We start from the raw sequence: 27466 nt of genomic DNA on the forward strand, positions 1-27466 counted from the left end.
TGTTTGTCTTCACCTGGTGTTGTGTTTGTCTTCACCTGGTGTATGACTTCTGTCGCAGGTCATCTGCTGTGAAGGAAACGCGGGCTTCTATGAAGTGGGCTGCATGAACACTCCACTGGAGGGTGAGGGAACCTCTGCTCTTACACCTAAATATTCTTGTTTGTGACTGTATTTACAGCAGTTTATTGAGAATGAAAAGTACCAAACGTCAAGCTCACTGTGATTTCAAAGAGAATCCTTTATTCCCACTGGAGTTCTTTACACCTTCACTGCAGTGCAGTATGGGTAGTTGTTGTTGTGGTACTGCAGCTGTTCTTGTCCTCCTGGCTGTCTGGTTAAGTTAGCATCAGGCATCCAGAGGTGGCGCTGTAGAATTCTCTAGAATTCAGTTAGCTGTCAGGCTTGACTACAGAGGTTGATGTTGACCTGCTGGAAGGAGAAACTCATCACAGCTCGGATATTGATTAGTTGTTAAATTCATGATTTCATCAAGTCAGATTTGTTTAAGTTATAGTTTAAAAAAGTGATACATTTGTGAGAATAAAGTCCAAATGTTTGTCAAACAATTACTGGTCATTATTTTATAAGAACAATGTTCATAACTTTGCAGTATTCTCCAGCCTCTCTCTGACTATCATCTACATTTACAACTTATAGCCCTAATATTCTTTTGTAGAAAAGAAAAATCCAAAAGGTACAAAGTGTCATTTTCCCACAGACTTCAGTTTCTACAGCCAACTCTGCTCCACATCTGTTTACAGTCGGTACTGTTGTCACTTCAGCCATTTTTCATTGTAATTCTTGATCTGTTTGTTGACGTGATCTCCACAGGGGGCTACTCTGTCCTGGGCTGGAACCACCCTGGCTTTGGAGGCAGCACAGTAAGCAGCCGTTGTTTTTGTTTTTGGAACTTGATGTGAAGCTCCAGCAGCATCAGCCTGCAGTCAGAGCAGAGACAGCACCACCTGCTGGAATGAGTGGCTGTTAACGTTGACCATCACTGACTCCCCTGTTGTCTGACTGTTGTTGTCTGACCGTTGTTGTCTGACCGTTGTTGTCTGACCGTTGTTGTCTGACTGTCTCTCTCAGGGCGTACCCTTTCCTCAGAACGAGGCCAATGCCATGGACGTAGTGATCCAGTTTGCTGTTCATAAACTGGGCTTCCAGCTCAGTGACATCGTCATCTTTGCCTGGTCTATTGGAGGATTCACAGGTACGACATCAGCAACACAGACATTTCATTCACTTCACTGGAACTCTGTCCTGTGGTTTGGTTCAAATGATCTCCCTTTCTCAGCAACTTGGGCAGCCATGTCGTACCCAGAGGTCCAAGCTCTGGTTCTGGATGCTTCCTTCGATGACCTCCTGCCTCTGGCCCTAAAGGTCATGCCCGACAGCTGGAGTGAGTGCTTGAGCATTCAGCTTTTTATATACTCAGTTCACTGATGTTTTGTTAAACACCACTGCTGTCGCTACAACTGCAATCCCTCTGTTCTCCACCAGGGCCGCTGGTGCAGCACACAGTCAGACAGTATGTGAATCTGAACAACGCAGAGCAGCTCCTCAAGTGAGTGGGCTGAGGTCTAGAAACACTACATTGTGGATGGCCGTGCAGTATTCTGGTATGTAAACTCACTGCAGCTGCACCAGGTGACTAACACAGCTCCTGGTCCTGCAGGTACCAGGGTCCAGTCCTGCTGATCAGGAGAACCAAAGATGAAATCATCACAACCACGTGAGTCTCTACAGCCCAGCACTCACTGTTACCACAACCTCATCTAAAACATCACAGCTCAAAATGCCAAAGATTTACCTTACTGTCTTTTTTATGTATGTCAACTATGGCTGCGTAAAAAAACCAGTGTATATTTTTCATTCTCCTTCGTTCTCTAAACAATGCGTCTGCACAGAAAACTGAAGAAACTGCAGTTTAGTTCAATGTTTTATTAACATGTGAGTAACAAAGCAAATTAAATCAGATGAACTTAGAAAAATGTCAACAACACGTTTTTACAGGTGTGTAGTCCTCAAAATAAAGTTGCCTTAAAATGTAAACATGTTCAACATCAACTATAGTAACAACACAGATGAGCTAGTTTTAATGATCAAACACCTTTTGTCAACAACAACAACAACAACAACAACAACAACAACACTCCTAATGGTCAATACTTCAAACAGTAAACCCAACATTTTAACTTATAAAAGAAGAACAAAGATGAATAAAACAAACACGGAAACGTATTTAAAATCGTCACACCAGTCTCCGGTCTTCCTCTATATTCGTCAAAAAGTATTTTCTGCCGGGGACTTCGTACCTCGGCTCCGATACTTTGATTAAATGCTGAAATCCAACTTTCTCCGCTGACTTTAAAGGCATCACGTCTTCAACTGGACTAAATGCTGTCGCGTGTGTGAACAGACTCCAAAGACACGGCTGACGCTGCTAGCAGTGGTTTAGCTGCTAATGCTACACGAACTTGTGCTAAAGTGACAGCAGTGACAGGAAGTGAAGACCCCGCTCTTATCGTCACGCTGTCCGTCTAATCACTCGGTTGGTCGTTTTTCAGATGATGAAACATATTTGTTTTTGTGTTGGTGTTTTGTGGAGGCACCGACCGCAAACATACCGTGTTCACCGGCCTCGTTCCACGTCACTTCGTAGATTCCCAGAGTACCGCCACACCACCGACGTTAGGTAACTTTTCTTCTCCACAATATCTTCATGCTCGGAGGATAACTCCAAGTCACGGCTCACATCAACTTCGCCTCCCTCAGCTCCACGTTCGCTCTTCCTGTTTGACTGTTTGTTCAACTTCGGAACGGAAGCGCGGCAGGAAAAGCTCTACTCTGATTGGCTGATAGGACGTAGACTCACAGCTGATCATCGTGGTCAAGTTAAACGGCACGCTACACTAACAACTTCCTGAAAAGTCTACAAAAATAAAAGTTTCTCTAAACTAAACTACTATAAAAACAAAAACAAGAAAACAAAAGGTTTTTTTAAAATCAAAACATATCAGTATTTAGTCAATATTTGATCAAGTATTTTTCTCATGAATTTCTAATGACGGTTTCCCGTCCAATCACCTTTTGGCGTCCTGTCCTCAGGGGTCCAGAGGACGTTATGTCCAACAGAGGCAACGACCTCCTGCTCAGACTGCTGCAGTTCAGGTGAGTCCCAGAACCAGACGGTCACAGTGGATGTTTGTACACGATGATGATGTCACCATGATGTCACCATGATGTCACCTCGATGTCCAGGTATCCTAAAATAATGACAGACGAAGGAGTCAGAGCCGTCAGACATTGGCTGGGAGCCACTAACCCACTAGGAGAAGGTAGGTTTACTGTAATACCAGGTACACACAGTACAGAGTACAAGTACATGTAGTACTAATGAAGTACTAATGAAGTACTAATGAAGTACTAATGAAGTAAGGCTCTGTGTAGAAAGTCTGAATGTGACAGGAAGTCAGCGCTGGTTCACATTTGTCTTTACTTCTCCATAAACCTGAGGCAGGAACAGAGAAACACCCCTTCACCCCTCCACCCTCTCACCTCCCACCTCCTTCCCCCAGGTTTACACTGTAAAATTAGAAACAGCTAAAGTCCTGACTTTAATGATGGGGTGAGAGTTGAACTGCAGCGCCTGCTGTTGAGTCAGTGTAGGGGAAATACTGCAGTAGTACGTGTGTTGTATTGGTGCAAAGTTGTCAACACTCAGTTCTCACACACACACACACACACACACACACACACAGAGTACGTCTGGTTCAGACTAACTAGTAACTTAGTCTCAGATTAAATCTACAAAATATTAAAACTGTTTTTCAACAGAACAACTGTCCCAGATTAAAAGTATCAAATGTAATTACCCTGTGTTACGCTCCGGGATTTGGACCAGCAGCCCTGTGGTCAGGATCCAGGTCCAGTGAGTTTGACTCCCCCCTCTCTCTCTCTCTCTCTCTCTCCCCCCTCTCTCTCGGCAGCGACCGTCTACAGTGCGTATGAAGTGGACGACGACTGGTGTGTGTCTGTGCTGCAGTCGTACCAGGCTGACAAAGACGTTCTGTTTCCATGGACTGTTGGTAGGTCTGGGGTTCAACTCCCCTCACCCTCCCTCCCCCATCGTCTGCCCTGTACATGTTAAACACTCACTCTGTCATTGTTACCAGGTGAGGACATGGCTATGGAGGGACGGCGGCAGCTGGCTCTCTTCTTGGTGAGGAAATTGTCCCCCCCCATCATCCCCCCCCCCCACCACTCAGACACTTCCCTCTTTACTCGTCTATTTTCCCTCCAGTTCTCAGACTAGAACCCCTCTCCTCCTGTACGTTTGTCTTTCGTCGTCTTCTCGCTGCTCACAGACATCATTAACGCTGAGAGACACTCTCCTGGTTGCCGTGGTTACCGGCCCACCTGTGCTCTCAGGTTGACTGCTGTAATACATTTTACCGTGCTCAGCTTATTGAAGTCATTTAACATCAGGCAGGAGGAGTGCCGTCCATTACGGCTAATGCTATCCTTTAGCTCCCCTGGTAACCAGCTCTGAGCTGGTGTTTACTCACCGCCCTGTAAAACCTGCTGCAGCTGCCAGAGAGCTGTGGGCAGGCGGCCAGACGCAGCAAACCTAATATAATCAAACGCTGCACTTTTTGTCCAGTGCCCTCCCACACCTCCCCCGTCTCACCGTCTTTTCTCTCCCTCTGTCTGTCTCCCAGGCACGAAAGTACATGAGAAACTTTGAAACAACACACTGCACTCCTCTGCCGGCCTCGGAGTTTCACTCACCCTGGAGACTCTGAGGAGGAGGAGGAGGAGGAAGGCTGAGTGGAAGAACCACGGAGCAGGAGGGGGGGGGGGGGGGGGGGTCAGTGTCTGGTAATTTCCTCCTCAAAGACATAATTAAATTCCTGTGTAGTGAAGATGTAGTAGAAGACAGGTGTTGGGTGGAGCTCCACCGACGCCTGTCCTGTCGTCGACCTGGTCTTCTTGAAGGTGGAGTATTCAGGGACAGTCTTAGGAATACTTTAGTCCATGAAGAGACAGACAAACGTCCTCATTTAACAAGACACTAGTGGTGTATGGTGGTGTATGGGTGTGGTGGTGATCTGGGGGGGGGGGTTGGTGCATCTGACAGTCAGACTCTGGAAGTTTAAATCCCAAAGTCAAACTCACTTATGTTTGTGGCTAAATGTTAAGTTAATGTAAAATAATAACCACCACACAGTCTGGGACTTTACATATGGGACAGTGCCACCTACAGGGGAGGAGGAGTGGGAACAAAGTTTTTGTGTTTAGATTTTAAAGTCTTTTCTCAGTAAGACTGTTTGACTGGCCACACACTGGTGCAGCCTTTAACCAACTGGGAATTGTGGGTAAATTCTGGCCAATCAACCGTGTTGTCACTGTGTACTCCACCTGAAGGGTTGGTGAGGGACGTGAAGTCGAGGGACGTGATGTAATTGAGTCAAACGCCGACTCTCGCTGTAAATAAAATCCTCTGATGACATCATCGGTCACGGAGACTCTCCTCGTTAAAACGCAGCTAAACTCTAACCTTGTCATGTTGTTTTTCTGTGACTATTTTGTTCCTCAACGTTCTATCAAATGTGCTGAGTAGAACCGTTCTGACATAAGGGATAAAAACTCATCTGTTTGTCACCTGAACAAATAAAACCATTCACAAAACGATGATTTTGGTTTTTGAAGTTTTATTCCCTTCACTCTCAGACTGCAGTGTAAAATGTAAATGAACTCTAATTTGACAGGAGATAATTAAAGCAGTGACATCATCACTCTGGGGGGTGGGGGTGATTACATCATTTTCCTAAAGTTCTCCACAGCTTCCTTCACCTTCTCCAGTTCAGTCTGACTCTGACGCAGCTGCATAGAAAAGAAGATTATTTATTTACCTGGACCTGGCGTCGTCGACAGGCGACACATCGTCAGGGTAATTAACGTAGCCCACCTTCTCAGAATCCTGCTCCTGCACCTTCAGCGGCACCTTCTCCTTGTAGTCGTTCTTCACCATCTTCTCCCTCAGTTTCTCCAGCTGTTTCTCCAGGTCTCCTCGCCGCGTCATCAGTTTTGTAACTTCCTTCTCCACGTCAATCAGACCCTGGAACGGAGTTCAGGACGACAGTCAACGAAAACAACCGTCTCTCCCAGTACCACCAGTATCATGGTAGTATTGTGGTAGTACACAGCAGTACAGTATACAAAGAAAATGTATAAAAGTTATGCAAATACACAAATGCACTTCTGTGCACCAACCAATAAACACACTTACCACTAGAGGGAGCCCAAGTACCAGCAGCGGTACCACAGTTTGAGAACCGCTGGTTTGTTTTTTATCTAAATAATAATAATAAATAAAATCCTGCCGTGAACCAGGACCAGATTAGTCCGGGTCCCGGGGTCCCGGGGTCCCGGGGCAGACCCGTGGGCCTCACCTTGAGCAGCAGGTTGACGGTGCACCTGTCGGAGGCCATGGCCACAGCACAGCCTTCTGGGACGGACTGGTCGGCCGTCAGAGGAACCACGGTCTGAGAGTAGGTCAGGGTCTGGATCTGCAGACTGTAGGTCTGGACCTGAGCGGCCGTGGCCGAGTCGATGCACTGGAGGTAACCTGGAGAGAAACAGAGTCCAGGTCAGGAAGTACTGCAGTATCTGACCCACAGAATACTCAGAGGGATGAAGTAAATACACGGTCGTTTGTTTTTGTTTCTGCAGGAAGTCACAAACTCTGAGAATATATTTCTGTGTTTTATCAGAACATCAATAAAATAAACTATTAAAGATTTGGAAACGTTTTAAACATTAAAGTTTTTTAATTAATTATTCTCTGAATATTACAGTCTTTAACACCTTATAATAAATTATTTAGAAAAACAGAAATTTAATTTTTTATTAGTTTGTAATCTTAATCAGATTAAAAATGTTAACATTTTAACCTTCACACACAAAAACTGTTTCCAACAAATGTCTTAAAACGTAATTAGTCGTGTGTGTGTGTGTGTGTGTGTGTGGTCTTACAGTCTGTTCTGAGTTTGTTCAGGTTGTAGTCGGACCTGAGCGACCGGATGGTCCTGACCACAGTCATGACAAAGTCCATGTCCCGGTCCACGTCCTCACTGTGCCAACAGAACTGATGGAAGAACCAGGACACAGAACCAACGTCACCGTCAACACTCAACACTCTCAACACTTCAAACAGAAAAAAAAGAACATTCCACCAAGTCCAGAATGATTTGGTTCTGATTTAACAGACAACTCTGTCGTCGTTGTTGTCGTTGTCGTTGTTGTCGTTGTCGTCGTTGTTGTCGTCGTTGTTGTTGTTGTCGTCGTTGTCGCTCACCTCCTCTGTTTCGGGGTAGGGGGTGACACAGACACTGGGGGCGTCGCTCTGCGGTCGTCTTCGCGGCAGCCTCTGGTACAGCTCCTCTGCGACGAAGGGCATCATCGGGGACAGGAGGCGCAGACCGACGTCCAGACAGGTGTAGAGGGTCTGTCTGCAGACGGCCGCCTGTCTCCGACTGTTGTCGTCCTCCACTGCTTTGTTAAACACTGGCTTCACGCTTTCCTGGTGATTTGGAGAAGTGATGGTTAGTGGACCAGTCACCGTGTTGGTCTGACCCATACAATAAGGACGTGGGCTGCATGTGAGAACCAGGGTCAGATTTGATGCAGTTGAAGGGGCAGGAAGGGGCAGGAAGGGGCGGGGCTGTAGGAGTACTACGACTCTGTAGGAGTTAGTAGGTGTCGATGAAGGAAAGTCTGTCGATACGATACACGATACAGGGGTAACGATAAGATATATATATATTTGGATAAAAGACTCTGCTGCTGTTCCATCTGAACATCAGTTCCTAACTCTGGAACAGATGGATCTACATTTGGAATCACTAGAGGAGAAAGAAAAGAACAAGAACATGAACCAACACCAGGAATATTGGAAAAAATCAAGAACTGATCAATGACTGAGGAGATTGATACGGGATCAGGAGCAGGAGAGGACAGATGAGGAGAGGACAGATCAGGAGAGGACAGATGAGGAGAGGACAGATCAGGAGAGGACAGATGAGGAGAGGACAGATCAGGAGAGGACAGATGAGGAGAGGACAGATCAGGAGAGGACAGATGAGGAGAGGACAGATCAGGAGAGGACAGATGAGGAGAGGACAGATCAGGAGAGGACAGATGAGGAGAGGACAGATGAGGAGAGGACAGATGAGGAGAGGACAGATGAGGAGAGGACAGATCAGGAGAGGACAGATCAGGAGACACTTCAGTTTCTCACCAGGTAAACGTCACACAGTTCGTACAGCCAGAAGTTGTAGACGGCGGTGGTGATGCTGGGGAAGTCGTAGGCTTTGAAGCCGGCGTCACACGAGGCCACAGCAGCACTGAGTCGAGACAGAATCCATCGGTCCGACACGCTCTCCTCTCCACACAGCTGACAGTGAGACGAAGAAGAAAAAGTTACTCAGTTAACTCCACGACAAAACAAGACGAGCTGCACCAGAGCAGAACTTCACACCAGACAAAGAGTTGACTATAAAATCTGCTTCTCCTCCTGTCACCAGATGAATGTTAGAAAAAAAAAAAAAGAAAGGTTTTATGAAGCAGTCGTGTTTCCTGCCTTTCATCCCCCGCCCTGGTCTCACCTGGGCTTTCTCTGAAGGAACAAAGTTCTCTCCCAGAGTCTTCATGGCAAACTTGACAGCGTTCCACAGTTTGTTGCAGAAGTGACGGTAGCCGAGGATGCGGTTGACATCCAGGTTGATGTCCCTGCCTGTGGGAGCCCAGGAGGAAGACGGTGACATTTCAGTCAACATTTAAACACAGCCTTTGTTAGAGCAGACTCAGACGTGAGCTGCTGTTATTTCCCAGTCTGTGTCCGTACACGGTGTGAATTCAAAACAGATTTTCAGGCTGTTAGAGAAGAAAAAAAAAAACAGGACAAACAACTTCACCTTGACTACAGTAGGACAACAGCGCGAAGCGGAGAGCATCTGTGCCGCACTCTGGGATTCCATTTGGATAATCCGACTTCTGTCCCTGCTTCGCCTTCTCCACCTCTAAAGGATCCAGGTTGCTCTCGATCAACTGAGCATGAAGACCCTGGAGGACAGACCGCAGCCAAACTACACCGCTCAGTATTCACACCGCTCAGTATTCACACCGCTCAGTATTCACACCGCTCAGTATTCACACCACGTACTTCACAGTACTCTAAAGCCTCTTGTATTTATAGGCCTGATCAAAAGACGTAGTAGAAAAGGTTACAGCTCAGGTGCAGTTTCCTACAGGTCCTTCAGTGCCCTCTAGAGGACAGTTGTGTCATCTCTGACTGAGCAGCTGGTGAAGAGATTGATGACCTCAATAAAAGATGGCTGGAGGCCGAAACGGCTGCTTAATAAAGCTAACGTAAGAATATGGGCCTCCAGGGGGCAGTAACTGGTGGTGACCATGTATCAGACGCCCCACATGGGGCACAAAGCAGCGAGCTACGTGAGAGTCAAACCAGCGGTGTGGTAAATCGTGAGCAGACGTTACCTCCAGGGAGATCCCCATGATGACGTCCAGCGGGTCGATGACGTTGCCCAGAGATTTGCTCATCTTCCTCCCGTGGGCGTCTCTCACCACGGCGTGAAGATAAACCTACGGATGAAGGAATTCACGCCTCAGTTTGACAGACTGACAGGTGGAGCTGTACGCCACAGCCGGGGTCTGACAGCGGGACACGCCCCACCTCTTTGAAGGGCAGCTTTCCCGTCAGCTTCAGGCCCATCATCACCATACGTGCGACCCAGAAGAACAGGATGTCGTGGCCGGTCTCCAGCAGAGTCCCAGGGTAGAAGACGTTCAGATCTTCACACTGAGGGAAAGTTTAAAAACACAAATGTTTTTCTGAAAATATAAACCAATTAAAAACGATGCACTAACTGGTCGATTATTTATTTACTGCAAATAATTTGTCTTTGTTTATCATGAAACATTGAAAGACAGATCAATGAAATATTCTTCCACAAGGGGGCAGCAGACACAACTACATATAATACATAAATATAACTGTAAAAGCTATAAAAGCTAAAACAAGTTAGTAGATCTCTGTGTGTCTCTTTCTTCAATTCCTGTGATCAATGTTCTGTTCAACTAAACAGATTACAAATACTTTTCTGACATTTCTGTTAGCTACTGTTCTCTCTAACTTGATACCAGCCGGTCACAACCCACCATGAAAATATATATAAATATATAAAATATAATGTGTGGTTCAAAGCTGTGGTTCACGGAGCAGCTGTGTTTAATACTGTACAGAAGTCAACATCAGAACAGTTTTTTTTTTACCTCATTTGGCCATCCAAAAATAGAGAAGGGGAAAATCCCAGAGGAGAACCAGGTGTCCAGAACGTCCTCGTCTGAAACACAAGAGTGAATTTAAAATAAATATTAAAGAAACGTGGCGTAAATGTAGCAGATTACAGTCATCTGGACCAGGATCATCCAGGATCACCTTGTCTGAGGCTGATTTTGTCAACAGAGACGTTGAAGCGTTTGGCCGCCTGCTCTCTGGCCTCCTCTTCTGTCCTTCCACTGACCCAGTAATGACCGTCTACGTCCTAGAGGACGGACAGGGAGGAGGAGGAGGAGAGCAGTTAGAGGAGGACACACAGCAGGAGGAGTCTGAGGAGATCAACAGAGGAACAACGTCTGCTCCTCACCTCTCCTGGTTTCACAGAGGGATCGTTGACGGTGACAAAGTAAGCTGGGATACGGTGACCCCACCACAGCTGTCGAGAGATGCACCAATCCCTGCAGAGACCAGAGAAGAACCAACCCTGTCAATATATACACATATATATATATATATATATATACACACACATATATATACACTGATATACTTACTTCCAATAATTCCACTGTCCATTCACTATGTATTCATATATGTATAAATGTATGTATGTATGTGTACATATATGAACAGATAAAGTCATGTCACCAACACCTTTCAGAATATCTACTCGGACTAACCTGATGTTGTCCAGCCAGTTGAACCAGGTTTTCAGGTGGTGCTCGGGGATGATTTTCAGCCGTCCCTCTCTGACGGCATCAGCCGCCTGTTTGCCCATGTCGCTGCAGTTCACGTACCACTGTGGCTTCATCAGAGGCTCCACGATGTCTTTGGAACGACTGACGGTGTGGAGGCAGAGTACAGAACAAAAGACGCGTTTAAAAATAAATAAATAAATAAAGTTTTGTTTATTTTTCTCACTTCTGTCCATGACCTGGACTTCACCTGCAGACTGGAACCACCATGGGGTTGTCTTTGATCTCTTTGAAGTGGCCTCGGTCCATCAGAGCCTGCAGCACCGCCTTCCTGGCCTCAAATCGTTTCATTCCCTGATAGAAGAGGCAGAAATGGAAAATCAAATCAAACTCCACCTGGGAGACAAAAAAAAGAAAGAAAACATTTGTTATAAGGAGGAGGTAATGAGACGACGCACCAGGAAGGGAGGGGGGACGTTAATGAGCAGGCCGTTCTCGTCCAGGATGTTGATGAAGGCCAGATTGTGCCGCTCTCCAACCTCGTAGTCATTATGGTCATGGGCCGGAGTGATTTTGACGGCACCTGATTGGGAACGAGCGCAGAGAGACGGGAAATATTACAAACGGGAGAGAAACGAGGCTCTAATGAGGGAGCGGGGTCCACTTTAATGACCGTAATCACTCTGGCGTAACGACGCCTACCTGTTCCAAAGCTCATGTCCACGAACTCGTCCATCACGATGGGCATCTTGCGGTCACAGAAGGGATGCTGCACCATCTTCCCCTTCAGATGCTGGTACCTGGGGTCAGCGGGGTGGACGGCCACCGCCGTGTCGCCCAGCATGGTCTCAATACGAGTGGTTGCCACGACAACCTCCTCATCTGAGGAACAGTGACTATTAATAAAAGACAGCCACCAGGTGGCAGCATACAACACGTTTCATTTTCCTCCACCGGTGACACACCTGAGGCGTCCACCTTGTAGGCGAACGACACCAGGACTCCAAACTCCACCTTCTCTGTGTAACCAGGGACGGGCAGCAGAGTCCGGCCCGTCAGCTCCCTCTTGTCCACCTGAGAACAACAACAACATGTAGTACAGTCTGGTGTAGTATTGTAGTATGGTGTAGTATAGCAGTCTTAGTGCAGTATCAGTGACTCTACCCCCCCCACCCCCCCTCCAGGTGACCCCACGGTCTCCTGACCTCGATGTCAGAGATGGCAGAGTTCAGGGTGCAGGACCAGTTGACCAGCCTCTTGCTCCTGTAGATCACTCCTTCTTGGTGCAGTCTGATGAAGGACTCCTGGACGGCGTAGGACAGTTTCTGGATCGGAGGACACGGGTTAGGAAGACGGAGACACTTTGAAAGACAGAGTGTGAAGTGGAGGAAACTCACGGGGTCCATGGTGAAGCAGGCTCTGTCCCAGTCCATGGAGGAGCCCAGTTTCTTCAGCTGGTGGTAGATCCGGTCTCCTTTTCTGAAACACGAGACCAGAGTTTGAGTGTGTGTTCATTTCTTTGGTTTTGCTGCAGACTTTAAGGCCGACGTCTCCGACGTCTTACTCGTTCTTCCACTTCCACACTTCCTGGATGAACTTCTCCCTGCCCAGGTCGTGGCGGCTCATTCCCCTGTCTCTCTTCAGCTTCTTCTCCACGACCACCTGAGTGGCGATGCCTGCGTGGTCACAGCCTGGGTTCCACAGAGTGGTCTCACCGCGCATCCTGTGCCTGGGACACAGAACAATAAAAATGTATTAACGCAAGGGATCCTGACCCCAGTAGGGGGCAGCCTAACATTACAAAAACATTTGAGTTTTGAGTGGTTTATATCTAAAACAAAGATACTTTAAAAACATTTACAAAGAATTATATCCAATAAAAACAGAAAAGTTAAATTCCCTGAAGATGGAGCGGAGGAGGAGGAAGAACAGAAACCTGTATTCAAATTATTCAACCCTCCCACAGACACTGAGTCTTTAACTTTATAACAATTTATTTAAAACTTTTTTTACACCTTGTACCACCTTTAGAAAAATTCTCCCTCAAACTATGTCACTGCACAAAATGTTTCGTCTTTGTGCCAAATTGGTGAAACTTTTGTATTTTTACAGTGATGTATTTGGGTTTATATTAAGCATGTTAAACCTTCATATTTACATATATTTACATACATATATCTGCCTTTGATTATGATTATATCTTGTCCTATTTTATATTCAAACATGTCTTCAACTTCAGTGTAATTCTCTTGCCGTCATTTAGAAATACTCCTGCTGGGGGCGCTGTGACTCCAACAGTTTCCTCCTGTCAAGTATTTCTGACGGTAAAACTAACACTGTCAGTCAGCCTGTGGCAGAATATGAAGACTACGTTTTCAAAATAAATAAATACAATTTCCGTTGTATGCCACTAGAGGGAGCCAAAGTGACATCAATAGTAAATGTACCATCATCTGAGAACAGCGGTTTTCATCCACTGTTCCATCCATAAACACATGAATAAGGACTTCAGACCTGATGGACTGAGTCAGTCTGTGTTTACCATCTGGTCAGAGAGTCCTGGATGGCGTTGGTGAGAGCGTGACCCAGGTGCAGTGACCCGGTTACATTAGGTGGTGGGATGCACATCATGAAGAGGCCACGGGGGTTTTCCTCGCTCACGCTTGTCCTCTGCAGAACAAATGTTATGTTAATGTGATATTATTAAAAGAGAATCTGTTGATGTGAGGAGTGGGGGAGAAGTATCTCACCCCATATTCAGGTTTGAAGAATCCTTGCTTCTCCCACCATGGATACCAGGAGGCTTCCACATACTGAGGACTGTAGGCGTCAGGGAGAGGACTGACGACGTCTGACTCCGCCGGGACACAGAACACAGTGGAGACATTTACATGTGTCTCACTCTCAGATTCTTAGTTCTTTATACTCTAACCTTCTCGATTGTAATGTTACATTTTTCCACTCACCTTTTTTCTCCCCAGGAGGAGTAGGGACGTTGTATGTGATGACTCCCAACTCTTTCTTCTCAGGTTTGGCCTTTTTCTAAAGAGGGAACATAAAATGATTTAATCAAATTGTCTAAGACAGCGACTCACACTTTTTAGGACACGCACCCCCATTTCTCCAAAAAGAAAAGTCAACAAGCTTTTTTTTTTAATAAAGGCAGCCTGTTTGTAGATGCTCAAATGACCAAAACACATAACACATACATATACAGCCTGTATTTATTTATTAATAAAATGTCACCTTTTGATTTAACTTAACTTACAAAAGAAAATATTTATTTAAGTCGTTATTGTGAGGGAAGAATCCCACTTAAAAAAAAATCCAAACATCACAATTTTTTAACCTCGCGCACCCCCTAGTGGCAGCTTGTGCACCCTTCAGGAATCCCTGGTTTAAGTAATGTTCATCGTGTGTTAAGGAAAATGTTTACCTCTGCCGCGGGCTGTGTCTTCTTCTTTGCCTCCATCTCTTTCTTCTGCTGAAACTTCTCCAGTTTTTCTCTCTTCTTGGCTTCCTTCTTCAGCTGGGCTTCTGTCTTTGGAGGACCTGGGCCAAAAAAAAAAAAAGATCAGAAAAAATTAGGATGTATTTCACACAAATAGAAAAACAAGATTACCCATAATCCCTACCTTCTTCACCATTAGCCTGGGTGCCTGCAGCCTCAGCAGTAGGACCACCGTTGGTGACTTTAGTCTCGGGGGCAGCGTTTGTCTTTGGTGTGACTGGAACCATTTTCTCACACAGTGAGATTTTCCCCAACACCTTCAGGAACTGTGGCTGATTGATGCAGGTCGTGAACCACCTCGTCACGTTGGTCAGTGACTTCCTGTCTGTGGGCTCCAAGGCCTTAAAATAAAGCAACATGTTAAAAAGCTGTTTGGTGTGTACTGGTAACAGATGCTGCACGTACCTGTACACACTCCTCGTAGTAGTACTATGATCTGAACTGATGGGTTAATTACCTTTTATTTTCCTATTTTATTCCACTCAGATCTCAGTTTTGTTCATGATGGTGTTTTGCTCAAACTAAGACTTTTCACTCGTTTAACGATGTTAAAAACAGACGGTTTTCTGCAGCAGACTCACATATTTAAAAGGAAGAAGAACAGCTGCGGTTACAGCAATGTCGGCCAGGGTAATGCTCTCTCCCACTAGAAAGGTTTTTGGTTCCAGCACCTGATTAAGAACCTTGAGAACACGCAGCAGCTCAGCACGGGAGCTCTGCTGAATCTGGAAACAGAAGATGAGCAGGAAAGTTATCTCAACATAAAATCACAGAAATGAGTGAAGCCTGAAGACGGTTCTCTCACCTTCTTATCCACGCCTTTAAATCCCATCAGAGGGAAGACCAAAGCACAGGACACTGGTGTGAGCTCGTTGTCTGCGAAGCTGAGCCACTGCCACACCTGGCTCTGTTGTTTTGAATCCAGTCCTGCTTTCTGCCCCTGAGAGGCCAGGTACCAGGTGACGGCACTGGTACTACTCAGGACAGCGCCACCTTCCCCAGAGCCCAGCACCAGAGTCGGTCTGGATTTGTATGCATTCAGAGCTGGAGGGGCTTCTTCTGTGACTATTCGAGGACGAGGGTTTGTACAAAACTCTGCAGCTATAAGAGCCTGGAGGCTCCTGAAGTCATCAGGGTGAGGGGACACGTAGAGAGTGGCCATTCCTGGAGAATGATAACAAATACTGTCAACGTCGTTTGAAACCATTAGCAAAAATGTTTAGGATTTTAAAGCTACTGAACAATGTTGGTCAGTGATTGTTTTAAGCTGAGCATTTCCCTAATCTAGTTATGATTATTAATTTAGTTGCTAATATTAAAAACACTTTATTGAAAGCAAAACCTTTGTGACGGCGTCATACTTCCTGTAGACAATCCATTGTGACTGGAATGTTTTAACACACCTCATGAAAATACTGATGTTTATCAGTGTACTAACAGAGAAATGTGACTAGAATGACTATTCTTCTTTTCCTTTCGGTTTGTCTCTTTTTCAGGGGTTGCCACAGCGGATCATTGTCTTCTATTTCTCCCTGTTCTCTGCATCTTCTCTCTACCTTCTCGTCTGTAACACACTAAACTTTACATATATATATATTTCTAGTTCAAGTTCTAAATGCATAAAACAAAGTGTTGAATGAAGTCTAGTTTAGTTAACATGCAGTTTGTCTGACTTTGGGCAAAGTTTGTCGATCAGAGATGACAGCAATTCTCAATATTATTGCCGAACATGCCGGTTAGCTTTAGCTAATGCATTAAAGTTAAAGTCACGTTTATGACAAACGACAACGTTTGCGTATTGCTGTCCTTCAAATCACCGTTTTAAAGCTGTTCTAAATAAGTTTCGTTAACGCACCGTTTAAATGACAAAGTTTAAAAATATATCCAGACCTTCAAATGAAGACAGACAGACGTCAGCTTAAGTTAGCCTACACGGCACACGAGTCCACTCCGCCTTCTGAGTCTGATGCAATGAAATCTTCCGGGTTTAACCCACAACTTCCGGTTGTTAGCGGAAGTTAGATTGTGAGTATTATCGGCAAAAGGTCTTCTTCTTTTTCTTTTAAAAAGTACACAACATTATCAAGCCACAATAAATAATAATAATAAGTAATAAAAAATTAAAATATAAGAATTTGAGGAAAATAATAGTTGCGATACAGCGGTAGTACTATAGAGCTTCTACAAATAGTAGCAGTACAAGCAGCTAGCTTATTTACAATAGTAACGACTTTCACGAATTTAATAACATATTTTATACTTAATTTCATTAATTACTATTTTATAAAATATTTAAACACTTACTATTTCAGACATTTTTTAAACCTTTGCCTAAACTTTTATTAACTTTCATTAAATCAACCCCTTTTTTAAGTAAAACTTTTTTAAGTGCTATATCTCTCCATATTATTTATAATTGACAGAATTGTGGTTGAAACTGTCTAGCATCCACAGTATTCACTAAGTCATGTAAAATATGTTACAAGAGCGTGGCATCAACCTCTTTATTCAAATGTACACAGGAATTACAAGACAAAACATGTTTTTCCAGAAGCTCAGTGTGATTTACTACAGTACTACAAGCTCTAAAATACAGTATTTTTTATAATAAGCTTTTAGCTGTTGGGTTAAGTAACATCATCATAGTATAGTAGTTGGAAAGGCTGTGCTGTAGATTATTGTTCACTGGTTACAGGGTTGTTGGTTCAAAGCCTTGTTGTTGAAGAGCCGCATTTGTGCCACTAGAGGGTGTTAGAGTGATCAAGAGATGAAAACAAACATTGTGCATTATGATCAACTGAAAAATGAGGTTAAATTGGACACGTGTCAGTCATTTTATCAAAGTGAATTCATAAAATGACACCAAACCGTTAACGCATCATTGTTTTGTTACAAAACAAACCTGAAGAATATATTTCTCACTCGTGACCTCATCCTAACTCTTCAGTACAGACTCTAGTCCTTCTTCGCTGCTCGACTCCTGTCCAAACGCCTCACTCACTGTGCCAATGAGCAAATCTAGGATTCCAAATATAATGCCCCCACCAAGATGGAAGACATTACAAACTCCACTCCCACACCTCCACACCAACTTCCACAACCCCCCACCTACAGCTTTAGTTTGACCCCCCAGCTCTGAAGCCACACTCACGACGTAACCCTCACTGTTGTCCCACAGTCGTCCTCCAAAGAACTTGGTCACCCACCAGCCATTATCTAATGCCTCACCAAATACCCCCACTGTGTCACCGGCTAGGGTCCCCAGGCCGGTCACCCCCGTGTAACAACTGCTGAAAAGAGCCCCCAGCATGGACGAGGTGCAGTAGTAAACGTTGGAAAAGCCGGTTTCTCCAACACCCAGCAGCAGATCTGCAGCTGAGCCAATCCACGAGCAGAGGTCAGAGGCCAAGAGGTGGAGCAGAGAGAAGGTGTGACCGGGCAGAGCAGAGAGAACCCCCAGGTCTTCCTGAAGAACATAATTCACCTGAAAGGAAAAAAAAAAGAACAAAATAGTGAAATAAAGAAAATCCAAAAACACAGTGACAGCAGAGAAACTATTACCCACAGAGGTGACACCCCCTGCTGACCACACCTCATTCCTACAGCTGCTCCTCCCATAGACAGGAATGAGGATATTTTTAATTGACTTAACAAAAATAAAACTATTTCCAAATGTTATATGGATAACTGAGGCTCACTCATCTGCACAAGTCAGAGTCTGAATTTTCTTTTTTCAAACCATTATTTAATAGTTTTTAATAGTTTTCTTGACATTTGTTTTCTTTCTAAATCCACTGCTCCTCATGTTCAAAAGTGTTGTTTTGTGACTGCAGTGATAAAAAATAAATGTAATTATGTAACTGACAAAAAACCAAATTGAGTCGCAGTGAACCAGAAGGTCCTGTGCTCCAAGATAAACATTGAATTCTTGGAAATTTTACAATAATTAAACCAAGTAATTGGACATTTGCTGTTAATATTATTTTTTTGTTTTAACTAAACTTTTTGGTAACTGATTTTCAAGCGATCCATGTCCTGAGGGAGGGGAGACATTTATGTCTCTTTTTATTGGCTGGCACACTTTGATGACATCACCGGTTGAGAACCAACTCTGTTTAAATGAATCAAATTTGACTGAAAATCCCTCACCTGTCCAGGGAGGTGTGTGACTGTGGAGACCACAGGCTGGAGCGGGGCCTTGAGGATGGACATGGTCGTGGACAGAATGTACACCAGGGTACTGGTGGCATTTTCATCCGTTTCCTGTTCCTCCACTGACGAAGACACAGGAGACTCTGACTCAGGAGTGGACTGAGCGACATCAGGCCGTTCTTCACGGCTTCTCGCTGCTCCCTCTGCCTCCGCTGACTCTTCATGGGCCTGGTTTTCTTGGACTGGTTCTGGACCGTCTGTTTCTCTGTGTCCTGCAGGTTCAGTACTCTCCTGGTTGAATGAACTGGTGAGCGCTCCAAAAGCCTCCGCATCTGCTCCTCCACAGCCTTCAGAGAACATCTCGCCCACTCCCAGCAGCTCCTGCAGCTCCCTGGTGCTCACCTGTCTGTCCTCGGCTCCTGTCTCTCTGATCAGACCCCCACTGAAGCCACTACTGCCCTCTGGAGCGGCACAGCAGAATGCAGACCACAGGGGCTCAGTCTGACACTCATCTCCATCTCCCCCGGTCTGTAGACCTCCCACACCAGTCAGGATGTACAGATCGCCCCCTACTGTGCTGCACTGTGGCCTGATGCTGGACTGAAACAGATTGGTGAGGGTCAAGTCCCAGTGCTGCAGACCGGGGTCAGTGGGCAGGACTGGACCAGATGAACCAACGTCTCCTCTGAGTAAAGACGGTGCCGCCACTTTAACACCGTCCACTTCCTCTGGCTGAAAAACAAAACAAAACAGGAAATACCTCAGCCCTGAGTGTGTCAGTTCAATACCTGCTTATCCATGTTAAAACGTTAGCTTTTCATTGTTGCTGGTCATGAAGAACTGGCCACTTATGGTGAAGAGCAGTGACGTGTAAATTAAACTACTATTATAATTATCTTGAAAAACAAATATTTCCCATCTCTCCAGGGAAATGTCTCCAAGTACAGAGACGTTTCTGCTGCAGTGACTAGAATTCCTCAGAAGATCAAACCAAACCAAAACAGTTACTGTCACTTTAAATCTCACAACAAACATGTCCTTACCTCCAGGTGCCCCCCCTCCTCCTCCATCTGCCCATGCCCGGAATGAAAGGCGCAGTAAACGGCTGTGTCACAAGTTGGTTTGGACAGAGTGGCAAACATTTGCCCCGTGGGCAGTTTGTGGCAGAGTGGGCGCAGCAGCGTTCCTGCAGAGCTGCTCTGAGGTGGAGTCTGTTTGTAGAAGCACTGACTGCAGCGGCTGAAGTCTGAGCCGTCATCAGCTGAAAGTGACAGGCCGGGGCCCAGCACTGCTAGCAGCAGCAGCACAGCAGCAGCAGCAGCAGCAGGACGGAGCATGGTGGTGCTGGGTGTAGATGATGAGCCGTCCCTCTGACACACACGCAGCCACAGGAAGAGGCTTATGAATTATCCAGCAGCTTCCGTCTATAGATGGGAAAGATAAAGTGGCCGAGGACGAGGCTGGTTTCCTCCTCACTTGCTGCCTGTTTCCTCCTCAGTTGCTGCCTGCTCCCTCCTCCACTCTGACTCCAACCATGTCTGTCAGCTGTGCTCCCTTCTTGCTTACTCTTCATTTCCCTGACAACCTCACCTCGCCTGTCAGTTCCACCCTCTTATTTTGACTCTCCTTCTGGGTGCACCTCCACCTCACCCCTCCCTCTGTTCCTCCCTCCTCCCCTCTCTACAGTTACACCTTTGACTTTAACACGAGGAGCACACACCCATTGAGGATCGTACCCATGTACCTGCAGGTCTGCATTCCCCAGCAGCGGTCTCTGTGTAAAGACCGTCACTGGACAAACACGTTCCTGTCTCCATTATTCTCTGTACATGAATGTGCTGACGCTGTTTGAAGTGAAACTCGGACTGAAAACCCGTCGGTTGAAATCCCGTCTGTACGCAGCTCTGACATGAGGTCTGTCTGGTTGAAGCCGTAACCTTTAACCCACAGTCGGCTGTGATTCTTAAATCTGATTGGTCTTTTTATTTCAACCTGACTTCCTCAGAAACACAGACCTGTCGGGACAAGACGGTGAAAAGTGTTTGTGCATCGACTGAGCTGTAACCCTATCACACAAGTGCATGGATTAAAATGACCAGAACAATAACTAGCGCCGCTCTGGGCTCCTGGAGGAGGAGCAAACATGAGCCCGGCTGAACCTCAGGGCTTTTGTCAGGATCCACCTCTGTCGGGCCGTCGAGTCCGTGGAACAACATGTGCCAAATATTTAAGAACATTTGTATAAGTACGAAGGAACGTGTGAGCGCCACCTGCTGACGTACAGTCAGATTTACAGTCAGAAATATTTAATGGTAAGCATTCGCTGGTATGAGAGTTTTAGGGTGGGGAGGGGTGGAGCATTTGGCCTTTTTATGACAGGAGTTTTGTCCTTTGACCACATTTAAACATCACCAGTTTTCAGCCTAAGACAAACATAAAAATCAATGACTAAAAAATGGAGCCAGGATTGGTCGACAGACAGAAACTGTCAGTCTCTAGTAAACTAGTTTGATTGCTGTAAAAAATAAATAAATAAATAAATACATACATATATATGTGACTTGTGACATAATCAGACAGCAGAATTTAAATTTAAAAAAATAATTGTTTACTTAAGAAGAGTCATAATAATGGTGTCGGACAAAGGTCAAGATATTTCAACAGTTCATTCATTCATTCATTCATATTTACACAGAAAAATACACAGTCACACCTTGTTGTTCATGGTTTTACACAGAAATGATGAGTGTGAACTTCATGACTTCTTGACGTCACTGTGGCAGTAGACGTACAGACAGACGTACGTACGTGTCTCAGCCGTTCAGTGCTTAAATACTACGTTAGTTTTGAAATTATGTCAAAACTAACGTAGTTTTGACATCATTTCATTTCTTAAATCCAAGTATAAGTCAAGAATGATGATGGGACCAGACCTGCTATGAAACAATTGACCACCAGGGGGGTGTTGTGAACTCCAGTCACATAGAGAGTCTCTTGCTTCATGGACAGACACAGGCTCATTCATTAGGAATGTCGATGACGAGCTCGGCCTCGTCCCCCTCCCCCTGGTCTTCGTCCCCTCGGTCACTGTCTAAATCACTCTCTCCGTCCTCTTCCGCTGCGTCTCCACTCAGCATCTGTCTGGGAACCCAGCTGAAGGGGCTGCTGGCTGATGCTGGAGCCACCGGGGCAGATGGGTAATTTGCTGCCATTGAGGCAACAACCTGAAGGAAGAGGAGATGGAAATGCTGCGTCTCAACAAAAACATGAGGCTCGAGTGTGAGAGACAGAGAGGGAGGGGCCGGTCTGACCAGCTCTTGTCTTGATTAGGAGTCACAACAGATGTAGCCTGTAGGGGGCAGTAGGTGGGGATGAACCTACCACCACCCGCAGCTGTATAAATACACGTCAAAAAGAGGCAGACTTTATAGACTTGAAAATAAAAAAATAATCCCCATATCCCAATTTTTTAACAGATTTGACTTTTTTAATTTAACTATTCTTGTGTATTAAAATATAATAAATCCAATCATTGATGATAACTGCAGGACAGGTGTAATAAAACGTCCTGTGTTTCTCTAACGGTGACGCTGCCAACATCCATGTCTTTTGTTTTTCCTCTCTCACCTTCCCTGAAGGCTCCTTCTTGTTTTTTGGTGCCTTTGTTTTTCTTTCTTTCTTCAATCGTTCAGCCGGGAGCCAAATACTCCGGTGGGAAGGGCATCTGCCCAAAACATGTGTGCCAAAGACCACACACACCCACAGGCCAAGGTCAGCCCACACACACAAAACAGAAAAAAAAAACAACAGAAAAATGAAGAATGTAAGAAAAGAAAATCAATGATGTAAAAATACACAGAGACAAAGTGTTAAATAAAATTATGATCAAATTAAAATAAATGATGACGAATTTAAAATGACAACAGAAAATAGTTCCTGCCTCTGGATACGTCACAATAAAATACACAGAGATGGAAGCTCACAGTGTTGAGGTACGGTCCAGAGCCTGAGGACTGCAGGGGGGGGACACTGGGACGGGACAGCAGGGAGAGATGAGGGGAGGAAGAAGAAGGGAGACACGCTCCAGGGCTGCTTCTTCGCCTGAAGACGACAAGAAAAAACACAGGGGGGAGGACTGAAGTTTTGTGTTTATTTTTACACATGCACAAACATTTTTGCAAATACAAAAAAAATTACAAAAATGAACTGTAATAAATTCTAAAAATAAATCCAAGGTACAGAGTTGTTCAGCTGTTCAGAAAATATTCCAGACTTACTTTTTTGCCACATCTCTCTCTCGTTCCCTGGGACCTTCAGCCTCACTGTTCTCTGAGGAAACTGTGGCATCGGAGTCTGAAGGAAATTTAAAACTTAAATTTAAAGAATTCCATTCAGGCAGCGCAGTAGACACCACATTTATATTATATATATATATATACAAACACACACACACACCTGTGGAGTCTTCATCGATCCTCTCATACTGTAACAGTCGGTCCAGGAGGAAACTGAAAGACACACATTAACCGCTTGTTGTTGAGAAACGACTTTGTTAAAGTTGAATATTTTGACGTGGTGACGTCACCTCTTGTCTCTGGAGACTTTCAGAAGTTTTCTCTGAGCTCTCCTCAGCTCTTCCTGAAAACATTCCTGTTCCTAAAATATAAAACACAGTCGTGAGGAACAGACACGTTTGACGTCAACACGTAGACGGACAAACGTGCACATAAACATAAACACACTCACATAAACTAGAAATTTTAATTTCCTCTTCAGGTTTTTGTATTTCCGTTTGTAGTCGACCTCCACGTCCGCCTGGCCGTTCATTTCTGACGGGAGAGAAACGACAAGTTGACAAACAGACACAAGTTCAACACAACTGTCTGTAACACACGTTCAAACGGCGTGTAACAAAACAGAGAACTCTGTCGTGATGCTAATGCTAATAGCATCGACAGTGTGTTAAATACACCGGGCTGCGGCTCTCACCGAGGTTTATAAAACATGCTACAACAGTCGCGTTTATGTCGAAAACATTTTTAACGTCTTACAAAACTACCGTTCAGCAAAATGTATCAAAATCACCGGTGATACCTCTGGGCTGATTCAGTCTGCGCGACATGCTCTTGTTTACCGTCGTGACGTCTATATTGTGCGCCGTGATGGGCGGGGCCTGCGTTATGTCTGTGAATTACACTTGTTTTTGTGTCACGAGGCGTTGATGTGAAGTTACAAGTCGTGTTTGAATATTATCATTAAAAAATTAATGTGCTGGAACACAGTTCCAGTAGTTATTATCTACCGTCAGGTGTTTTGAACAACTTTGTTGACCGTGACTGCTTCGTTTTAAGGGAATGAAAAAACAATGGATATTTTGAGGAGGGTGACATAAAATAAATCAAAACATAAATACATTTAAAAATCCTGCTCTTCTGTTTCTTCCTTCCTTCCTTCTACTGTATGGACTGGTGCATCCATCAGCCACAGACTCAGCCCGGCTGTGTGAATTATGGATGAGGGACTTTTGTACAGATGACTCAAAGCCTTAATGCAGGCACCACAGCCGGACCCCGTGTGTCTCTGTCAGTGAGGGGAGGGAGGAAGGCTAGGAAAGAGAAAAACAACAATAAAACACTGCAGTGAAACCAGTGACGTAAGACCTCCTGTGGTCTGCATCTGGAATATCCTGTACCTGTGCAGTGAATTTAATAGTCCACAGGGGGGTGCAGTGGGTGGGCTGACTCACAGCCGCAGAGTCTCTCCTCAGCTCTGCAGATATAAAGTCCAGTCTTGGTTCGAAGCCCAGATCAGTGTGTGTGGATTAACTACATTATTGCAATTATTTATTTTTTCCCCACTGATATTAGAGATCAGTCTCACAGAAATATATATGTATAATTATGTGAGAAGACATATATATATATATATATGTATATATATATATATATATATATATATATTGCTCTTTGTATTTATTTATATATTGTCTCAGGGGAAAACAGCTGCTTTTATCCCCCCCCCCCCCCACTACCAGATTTGACTGTGCTTCAATCCACATTGTCAGACAGAAATAGAGTGTCCTCTGTCCCAACACTGAGCTCTGCTGGCAGCTCCAGTCTGTCGCTCTGCTTCTTTGTCTTCTCCTTTTTGAAACATTTCAACAGAACAGTGAGATGAACCAAATCTGCTCCAAACCGACCACCAACGACCAGTGCATTGAAAACATTCTCAGTGAGTTAAAGGTAAGTTCCACTGTTTTTCACTGCCGTTGTCTTTCTGGTTGTTGTTTTTTTTTTGTCACACTGACTGACACCTGTCCATATGTGTTCTGTTCCGTTCTGTTCCGTTCTCTCTCTGTGTATTTTCACGCGTCTCCATGTCAACAGCTAAAACTCGGCCAGGCTATTAAAAGAATAGAGCATGAGGCCGACAAGTGCAGGGACGCAGAGAGGAGGACGTTCGTAGACTCACTGGAAGTCGAGGTATTCTTCTTTTTACTCCTCATCTCTTCACTCCCTGTCTTCACTCCCTGCCCCCTCTACTGCCCCCCTCTGCTGCCCCCCTCTACTGCCCCCCTCCACTGCCCCTCTACTGCCCCCTCTACTGCCCCCCTCTGCTGCCCCCCTCTACTGCCCCCCTCCACTGCCCCCCTCTACTGCCCCCCTCCACTGCCCCTCTACTGCCCCCTCTACTGCCCCCCTCCACTGCCCCCCTCTACTGCCCCCTCTACTGCCCCCCTCCACTGCCCCTCTACTGCCCCCTCTACTGCCCCCTCTACTGCCCCCCTCCACTGCCCCCTCTACTGCCCCCCTCCACTGCCCCTCTACTGCCCCCTCTACTGCCCCCCTCTGCTGCCCCCCTCTACTGCCCCCCTCTACTGCCCCCCCACCTCTCCTCCTTAACGTCTTTGGTTTATATCCCTCTCCGTTCAGAACAGGTTTGATGAGCTGGAACGAGAACTGACGGCCGAGTTCCAGAACCTCCATCGCTTCCTGTTTGAGGAGGAGCGAAAGGACGTGGAGCGTCTGAGGAGAGAGAGGCGAAAACAGCTGAAGAAGCTGAAGGCCAGAGAGAAGAAGATCTCAGAGCAAAGCAAAGACCTGGAGAGAGCCGTCACGGTGCTGAGCAACAAACTGTTCGAGGAGGAGGAGAGTCCGAAGCTGCTCAGAGTGAGGAGGAGTTAGAGACCGGGTCAAAACATCAGCACCTGAATGTCACTTAGCCGCCGACACATGGGTTTAATACTGGGTCACAACTAATGTTATTAGGGCACATACTGCCACCTACTGTACTAGAGGGGGTAGTGTCATGGTCTGACCAGCGACTTTTTGAGATAACTCAGTCAACTCCTTCATTTTTTATTTATTTCGATAGATATTTTCAATATTGTCGAGAATAGTTTTAATTCCATAAAAGGAGTGATGGTCAGTTGGAGACACCTGATTGGACCTCACCTCACACATCATACTGTCCAGTACTTTGAGTCTTGTTGGACTTCAGTGTCTGGAGCTGCTGAAACACCGTGACTCTGCAGTCTGTAGCTCAAAGGCACTGCAGTGCAGAGTAACGGTGACAGTGCTTTCTGCTGCGTCTGATTGGCTGTTATTCCATCACGTACGTAGACACCGATTGACTGAGCAGTTTTCAAGTCCAAATCAATTTCTCATTTAAAAGTGAGAGGACAACCAGCAGAGTGTGTTAAAAACCAGGAGAGGAAACGGAGCTGGACGAACACGACGAACACGACGAACACGACGAACACGACTAACACGACGAACACGACCAGATTCTTCGTTAGTTTCCAGGCTGTGTTTTCATGGTGGTTATGACACAGGAAGTTCATTTTAACGATTCAAAACGATTCTCTTCTCGTTACAGGAAATTCAAGACATTTTAAAAAGGCAAGTTTTTTTTCCTTCTCTGTGTTTTTTTTACTCACTAACTGTCCAATCAATGACCTCTGAGATAATGATGTCATGATTAATGAAATGACTGGTCACTGTTTTAAATAACCGCTCGTGCCTGAAGTCCTGGACTTGTTCTGTGACTTCATTTCTTCTCCTTCGTGTTTGACTACATCAGGTCTAACGTCACCTTCGTTCTCCCTGCGGAGGTGGACACTGAGGTTCGGTCCAGTCACTTCTTGGGGCCCATCCAGTACCGGATATGGAAACGCATGAAAAGCTGCCTTTACCCAAGTATGTGAGTACGACGTCTGTTTCCTCGTCGACTCTCGTCTGAAAAACGACTCTGAAGCTCACGTTTCTGACCAAATATGTTGACCCACAGATATTACTTCAGTGACCTTTGACCCTGAGACCGCTCACCCTAAACTGTCCCTGTCGTCGTCTTGCACCACCGTGTGGTTTGATGAGACTAAAGACACTCAGGAGTGCCAGGAAAACCCGCTACGGTTCCACTACTACTACTGCCTGCTGGGTCGGCAGGGCTTCACCACGGGCCGACACTACTGGGAGGTGCAGGTGGGCGGTAAGACGGCGTGGAGGTTGGGCGTAGCCCGGGAGGACGTCTCCAGAGGGGAGATGAAGGCGACGGGGACCTCTAGTGGTCTTTGGACCCTGGCACTAAAGGGAGAAGAGGTCCTGGCCTGCACCGACCCCGAGCCCACCAGGGTCAACGTGTCGCTCCATCTGGAGCGCATCGGCGTGTTCTTAGACTGTGAGAAAGAGGAGGTGTCCTTCTTCAACGCTGTTACCATGGCACCCGTCTACACCTTCACCA

At 45.6% G+C, this 27466-nt stretch overlaps 5 protein-coding genes and 1 long non-coding RNA gene across 7 annotated transcripts in view; 2 read left to right on the top strand and 4 right to left on the bottom strand.

Moving 5' to 3' along the window:
- Nucleotides 1-3089, bottom strand: part of LOC103387984 (uncharacterized) — a 5921-nt gene extending 2832 nt beyond the window's left edge. The window contains exon 1 of the long non-coding RNA XR_522480.3: nt 2631-3089. This is a non-coding gene — a long non-coding RNA (uncharacterized LOC103387984). The remainder of the gene's footprint in view (nt 1-2630) is intronic.
- The window catches only part of abhd16a (abhydrolase domain containing 16A, phospholipase), a 9512-nt gene extending 3818 nt beyond the window's left edge, over nt 1-5694 (top strand). The window contains exons 10-20 of the mRNA XM_008322819.2: nt 59-122; nt 832-881; nt 1090-1213; nt 1298-1402; nt 1504-1567; nt 1679-1735; nt 3112-3174; nt 3265-3341; nt 3993-4091; nt 4179-4225; nt 4725-5694. Of these exons, the coding sequence (XP_008321041.1) occupies nt 59-122; nt 832-881; nt 1090-1213; nt 1298-1402; nt 1504-1567; nt 1679-1735; nt 3112-3174; nt 3265-3341; nt 3993-4091; nt 4179-4225; nt 4725-4808 (834 nt within the window). The 3' untranslated portion in view covers nt 4809-5694. The remainder of the gene's footprint in view (nt 1-58; nt 123-831; nt 882-1089; nt 1214-1297; nt 1403-1503; nt 1568-1678; nt 1736-3111; nt 3175-3264; nt 3342-3992; nt 4092-4178; nt 4226-4724) is intronic.
- Nucleotides 5695-5700: 6 nt separating this feature from the next.
- Nucleotides 5701-16598, bottom strand: vars1 (valyl-tRNA synthetase 1). Of its 2 annotated transcripts, XM_008322817.2 has the most exons (29): nt 16463-16598; nt 15378-15736; nt 15154-15297; nt 14697-14913; nt 14498-14613; nt 14028-14103; nt 13812-13912; nt 13604-13731; nt 12626-12790; nt 12459-12540; nt 12267-12386; nt 12027-12135; nt 11764-11943; nt 11520-11644; nt 11312-11415; nt 11047-11205; nt 10734-10824; nt 10526-10631; nt 10360-10430; nt 9761-9886; nt 9565-9669; nt 8982-9129; nt 8673-8800; nt 8306-8461; nt 7364-7588; nt 7042-7153; nt 6459-6634; nt 5975-6124; nt 5701-5889 (listed from the first exon to the last, which is right to left on the bottom strand). In XM_008322817.2, exons 2-29 carry the CDS (start codon nt 15732-15734, stop codon nt 5821-5823), a joined length of 3846 nt encoding a protein of 1281 aa, XP_008321039.1. In that variant the 5' UTR covers nt 15735-15736; nt 16463-16598; the 3' UTR covers nt 5701-5820. The 2 variants fall into 2 exon arrangements, with proteins under 2 accessions (XP_008321039.1, XP_024917029.1); XM_025061261.1 differs by lacking the exons at nt 14697-14913; nt 15154-15297; nt 15378-15736; nt 16463-16598 and having other exon boundaries at nt 13812-13914; nt 14029-14103; nt 14498-14577.
- Nucleotides 16599-17065: 467 nt separating this feature from the next.
- On the bottom strand, nt 17066-20339 carry LOC103387982 (uncharacterized). The gene is made up of 3 exons (XM_008322816.3): nt 19768-20339; nt 18722-19456; nt 17066-18056 (listed from the first exon to the last, which is right to left on the bottom strand). The coding sequence occupies exons 1-3, from the start codon at nt 20059-20061 to the stop codon at nt 17508-17510; spliced, it is 1578 nt and encodes a 525-aa protein (XP_008321038.1). The 5' UTR covers nt 20062-20339; the 3' UTR covers nt 17066-17507.
- Nucleotides 20340-21309: 970 nt separating this feature from the next.
- ino80e (INO80 complex subunit E) lies at nt 21310-23945 on the bottom strand. Its single transcript, XM_008322815.3, is given in 9 exon segments — nt 21310-21948; nt 22352-22421; nt 22423-22448; nt 22708-22825; nt 23002-23077; nt 23180-23232; nt 23310-23380; nt 23471-23553; nt 23819-23945. Coding segments are annotated over 9 exon segments (732 nt in total). The 5' UTR covers nt 23847-23945; the 3' UTR covers nt 21310-21741.
- An 862-nt stretch (nt 23946-24807) lies between these two features.
- si:ch73-54f23.4 (E3 ubiquitin-protein ligase TRIM39) lies at nt 24808-27465 on the top strand (the record flags this gene model as incomplete). The annotated part of the gene is made up of 4 exons (XM_025061455.1): nt 24808-24966; nt 25111-25206; nt 25657-26922; nt 27014-27465. Coding segments are annotated over exons 3-4 (474 nt in total), but the record flags the coding sequence as incomplete, so codon positions are not given.
- Nucleotide 27466: the final 1 nt, after the last annotated feature.

The sequence above is a fragment of the Cynoglossus semilaevis genome, chromosome 13, assembly GCF_000523025.1.
Source record: "Cynoglossus semilaevis isolate Cse_v1.0 chromosome 13, Cse_v1.0, whole genome shotgun sequence".
Taxonomy (NCBI): Eukaryota; Metazoa; Chordata; class Actinopteri; order Pleuronectiformes; family Cynoglossidae; genus Cynoglossus; species Cynoglossus semilaevis.

What these genes read in the sequence shown, in the direction of transcription:
- vars1 (XM_008322817.2), bottom strand. Translation starts at nt 15,734, where the DNA reads ATGGCCACTCTCTACGTGTCCCCTCACCCTGATGACTTCAGGAGCCTC. An exon ending in CCTGCTTCACCATGGACCCC is followed by an intron (nt 12,387 to 12,458) that starts GTGAGTTTCCTC and finishes CCTCCGATCCAG; the next exon opens with AAACTGTCCTACGCCGTCCA. An exon ending in GAACAAACTCAGAACAGACT is followed by an intron (nt 6,635 to 7,041) that starts GTAAGACCACAC and finishes GTTTCTCTCCAG; the next exon opens with GTTACCTCCAGTGCATCGAC.
- LOC103387982 (XM_008322816.3), bottom strand. Translation starts at nt 20,061, where the DNA reads ATGCTCCGTCCTGCTGCTGCTGCTGCTGCTGTGCTGCTGCTGCTAGCA. An exon ending in AGGAGGGGGGGCACCTGGAG is followed by an intron (nt 19,457 to 19,767) that starts GTAAGGACATGT and finishes TTTGTTTTTCAG; the next exon opens with CCAGAGGAAGTGGACGGTGT. An exon ending in TCACACACCTCCCTGGACAG is followed by an intron (nt 18,057 to 18,721) that starts GTGAGGGATTTT and finishes TTTTCCTTTCAG; the next exon opens with GTGAATTATGTTCTTCAGGA.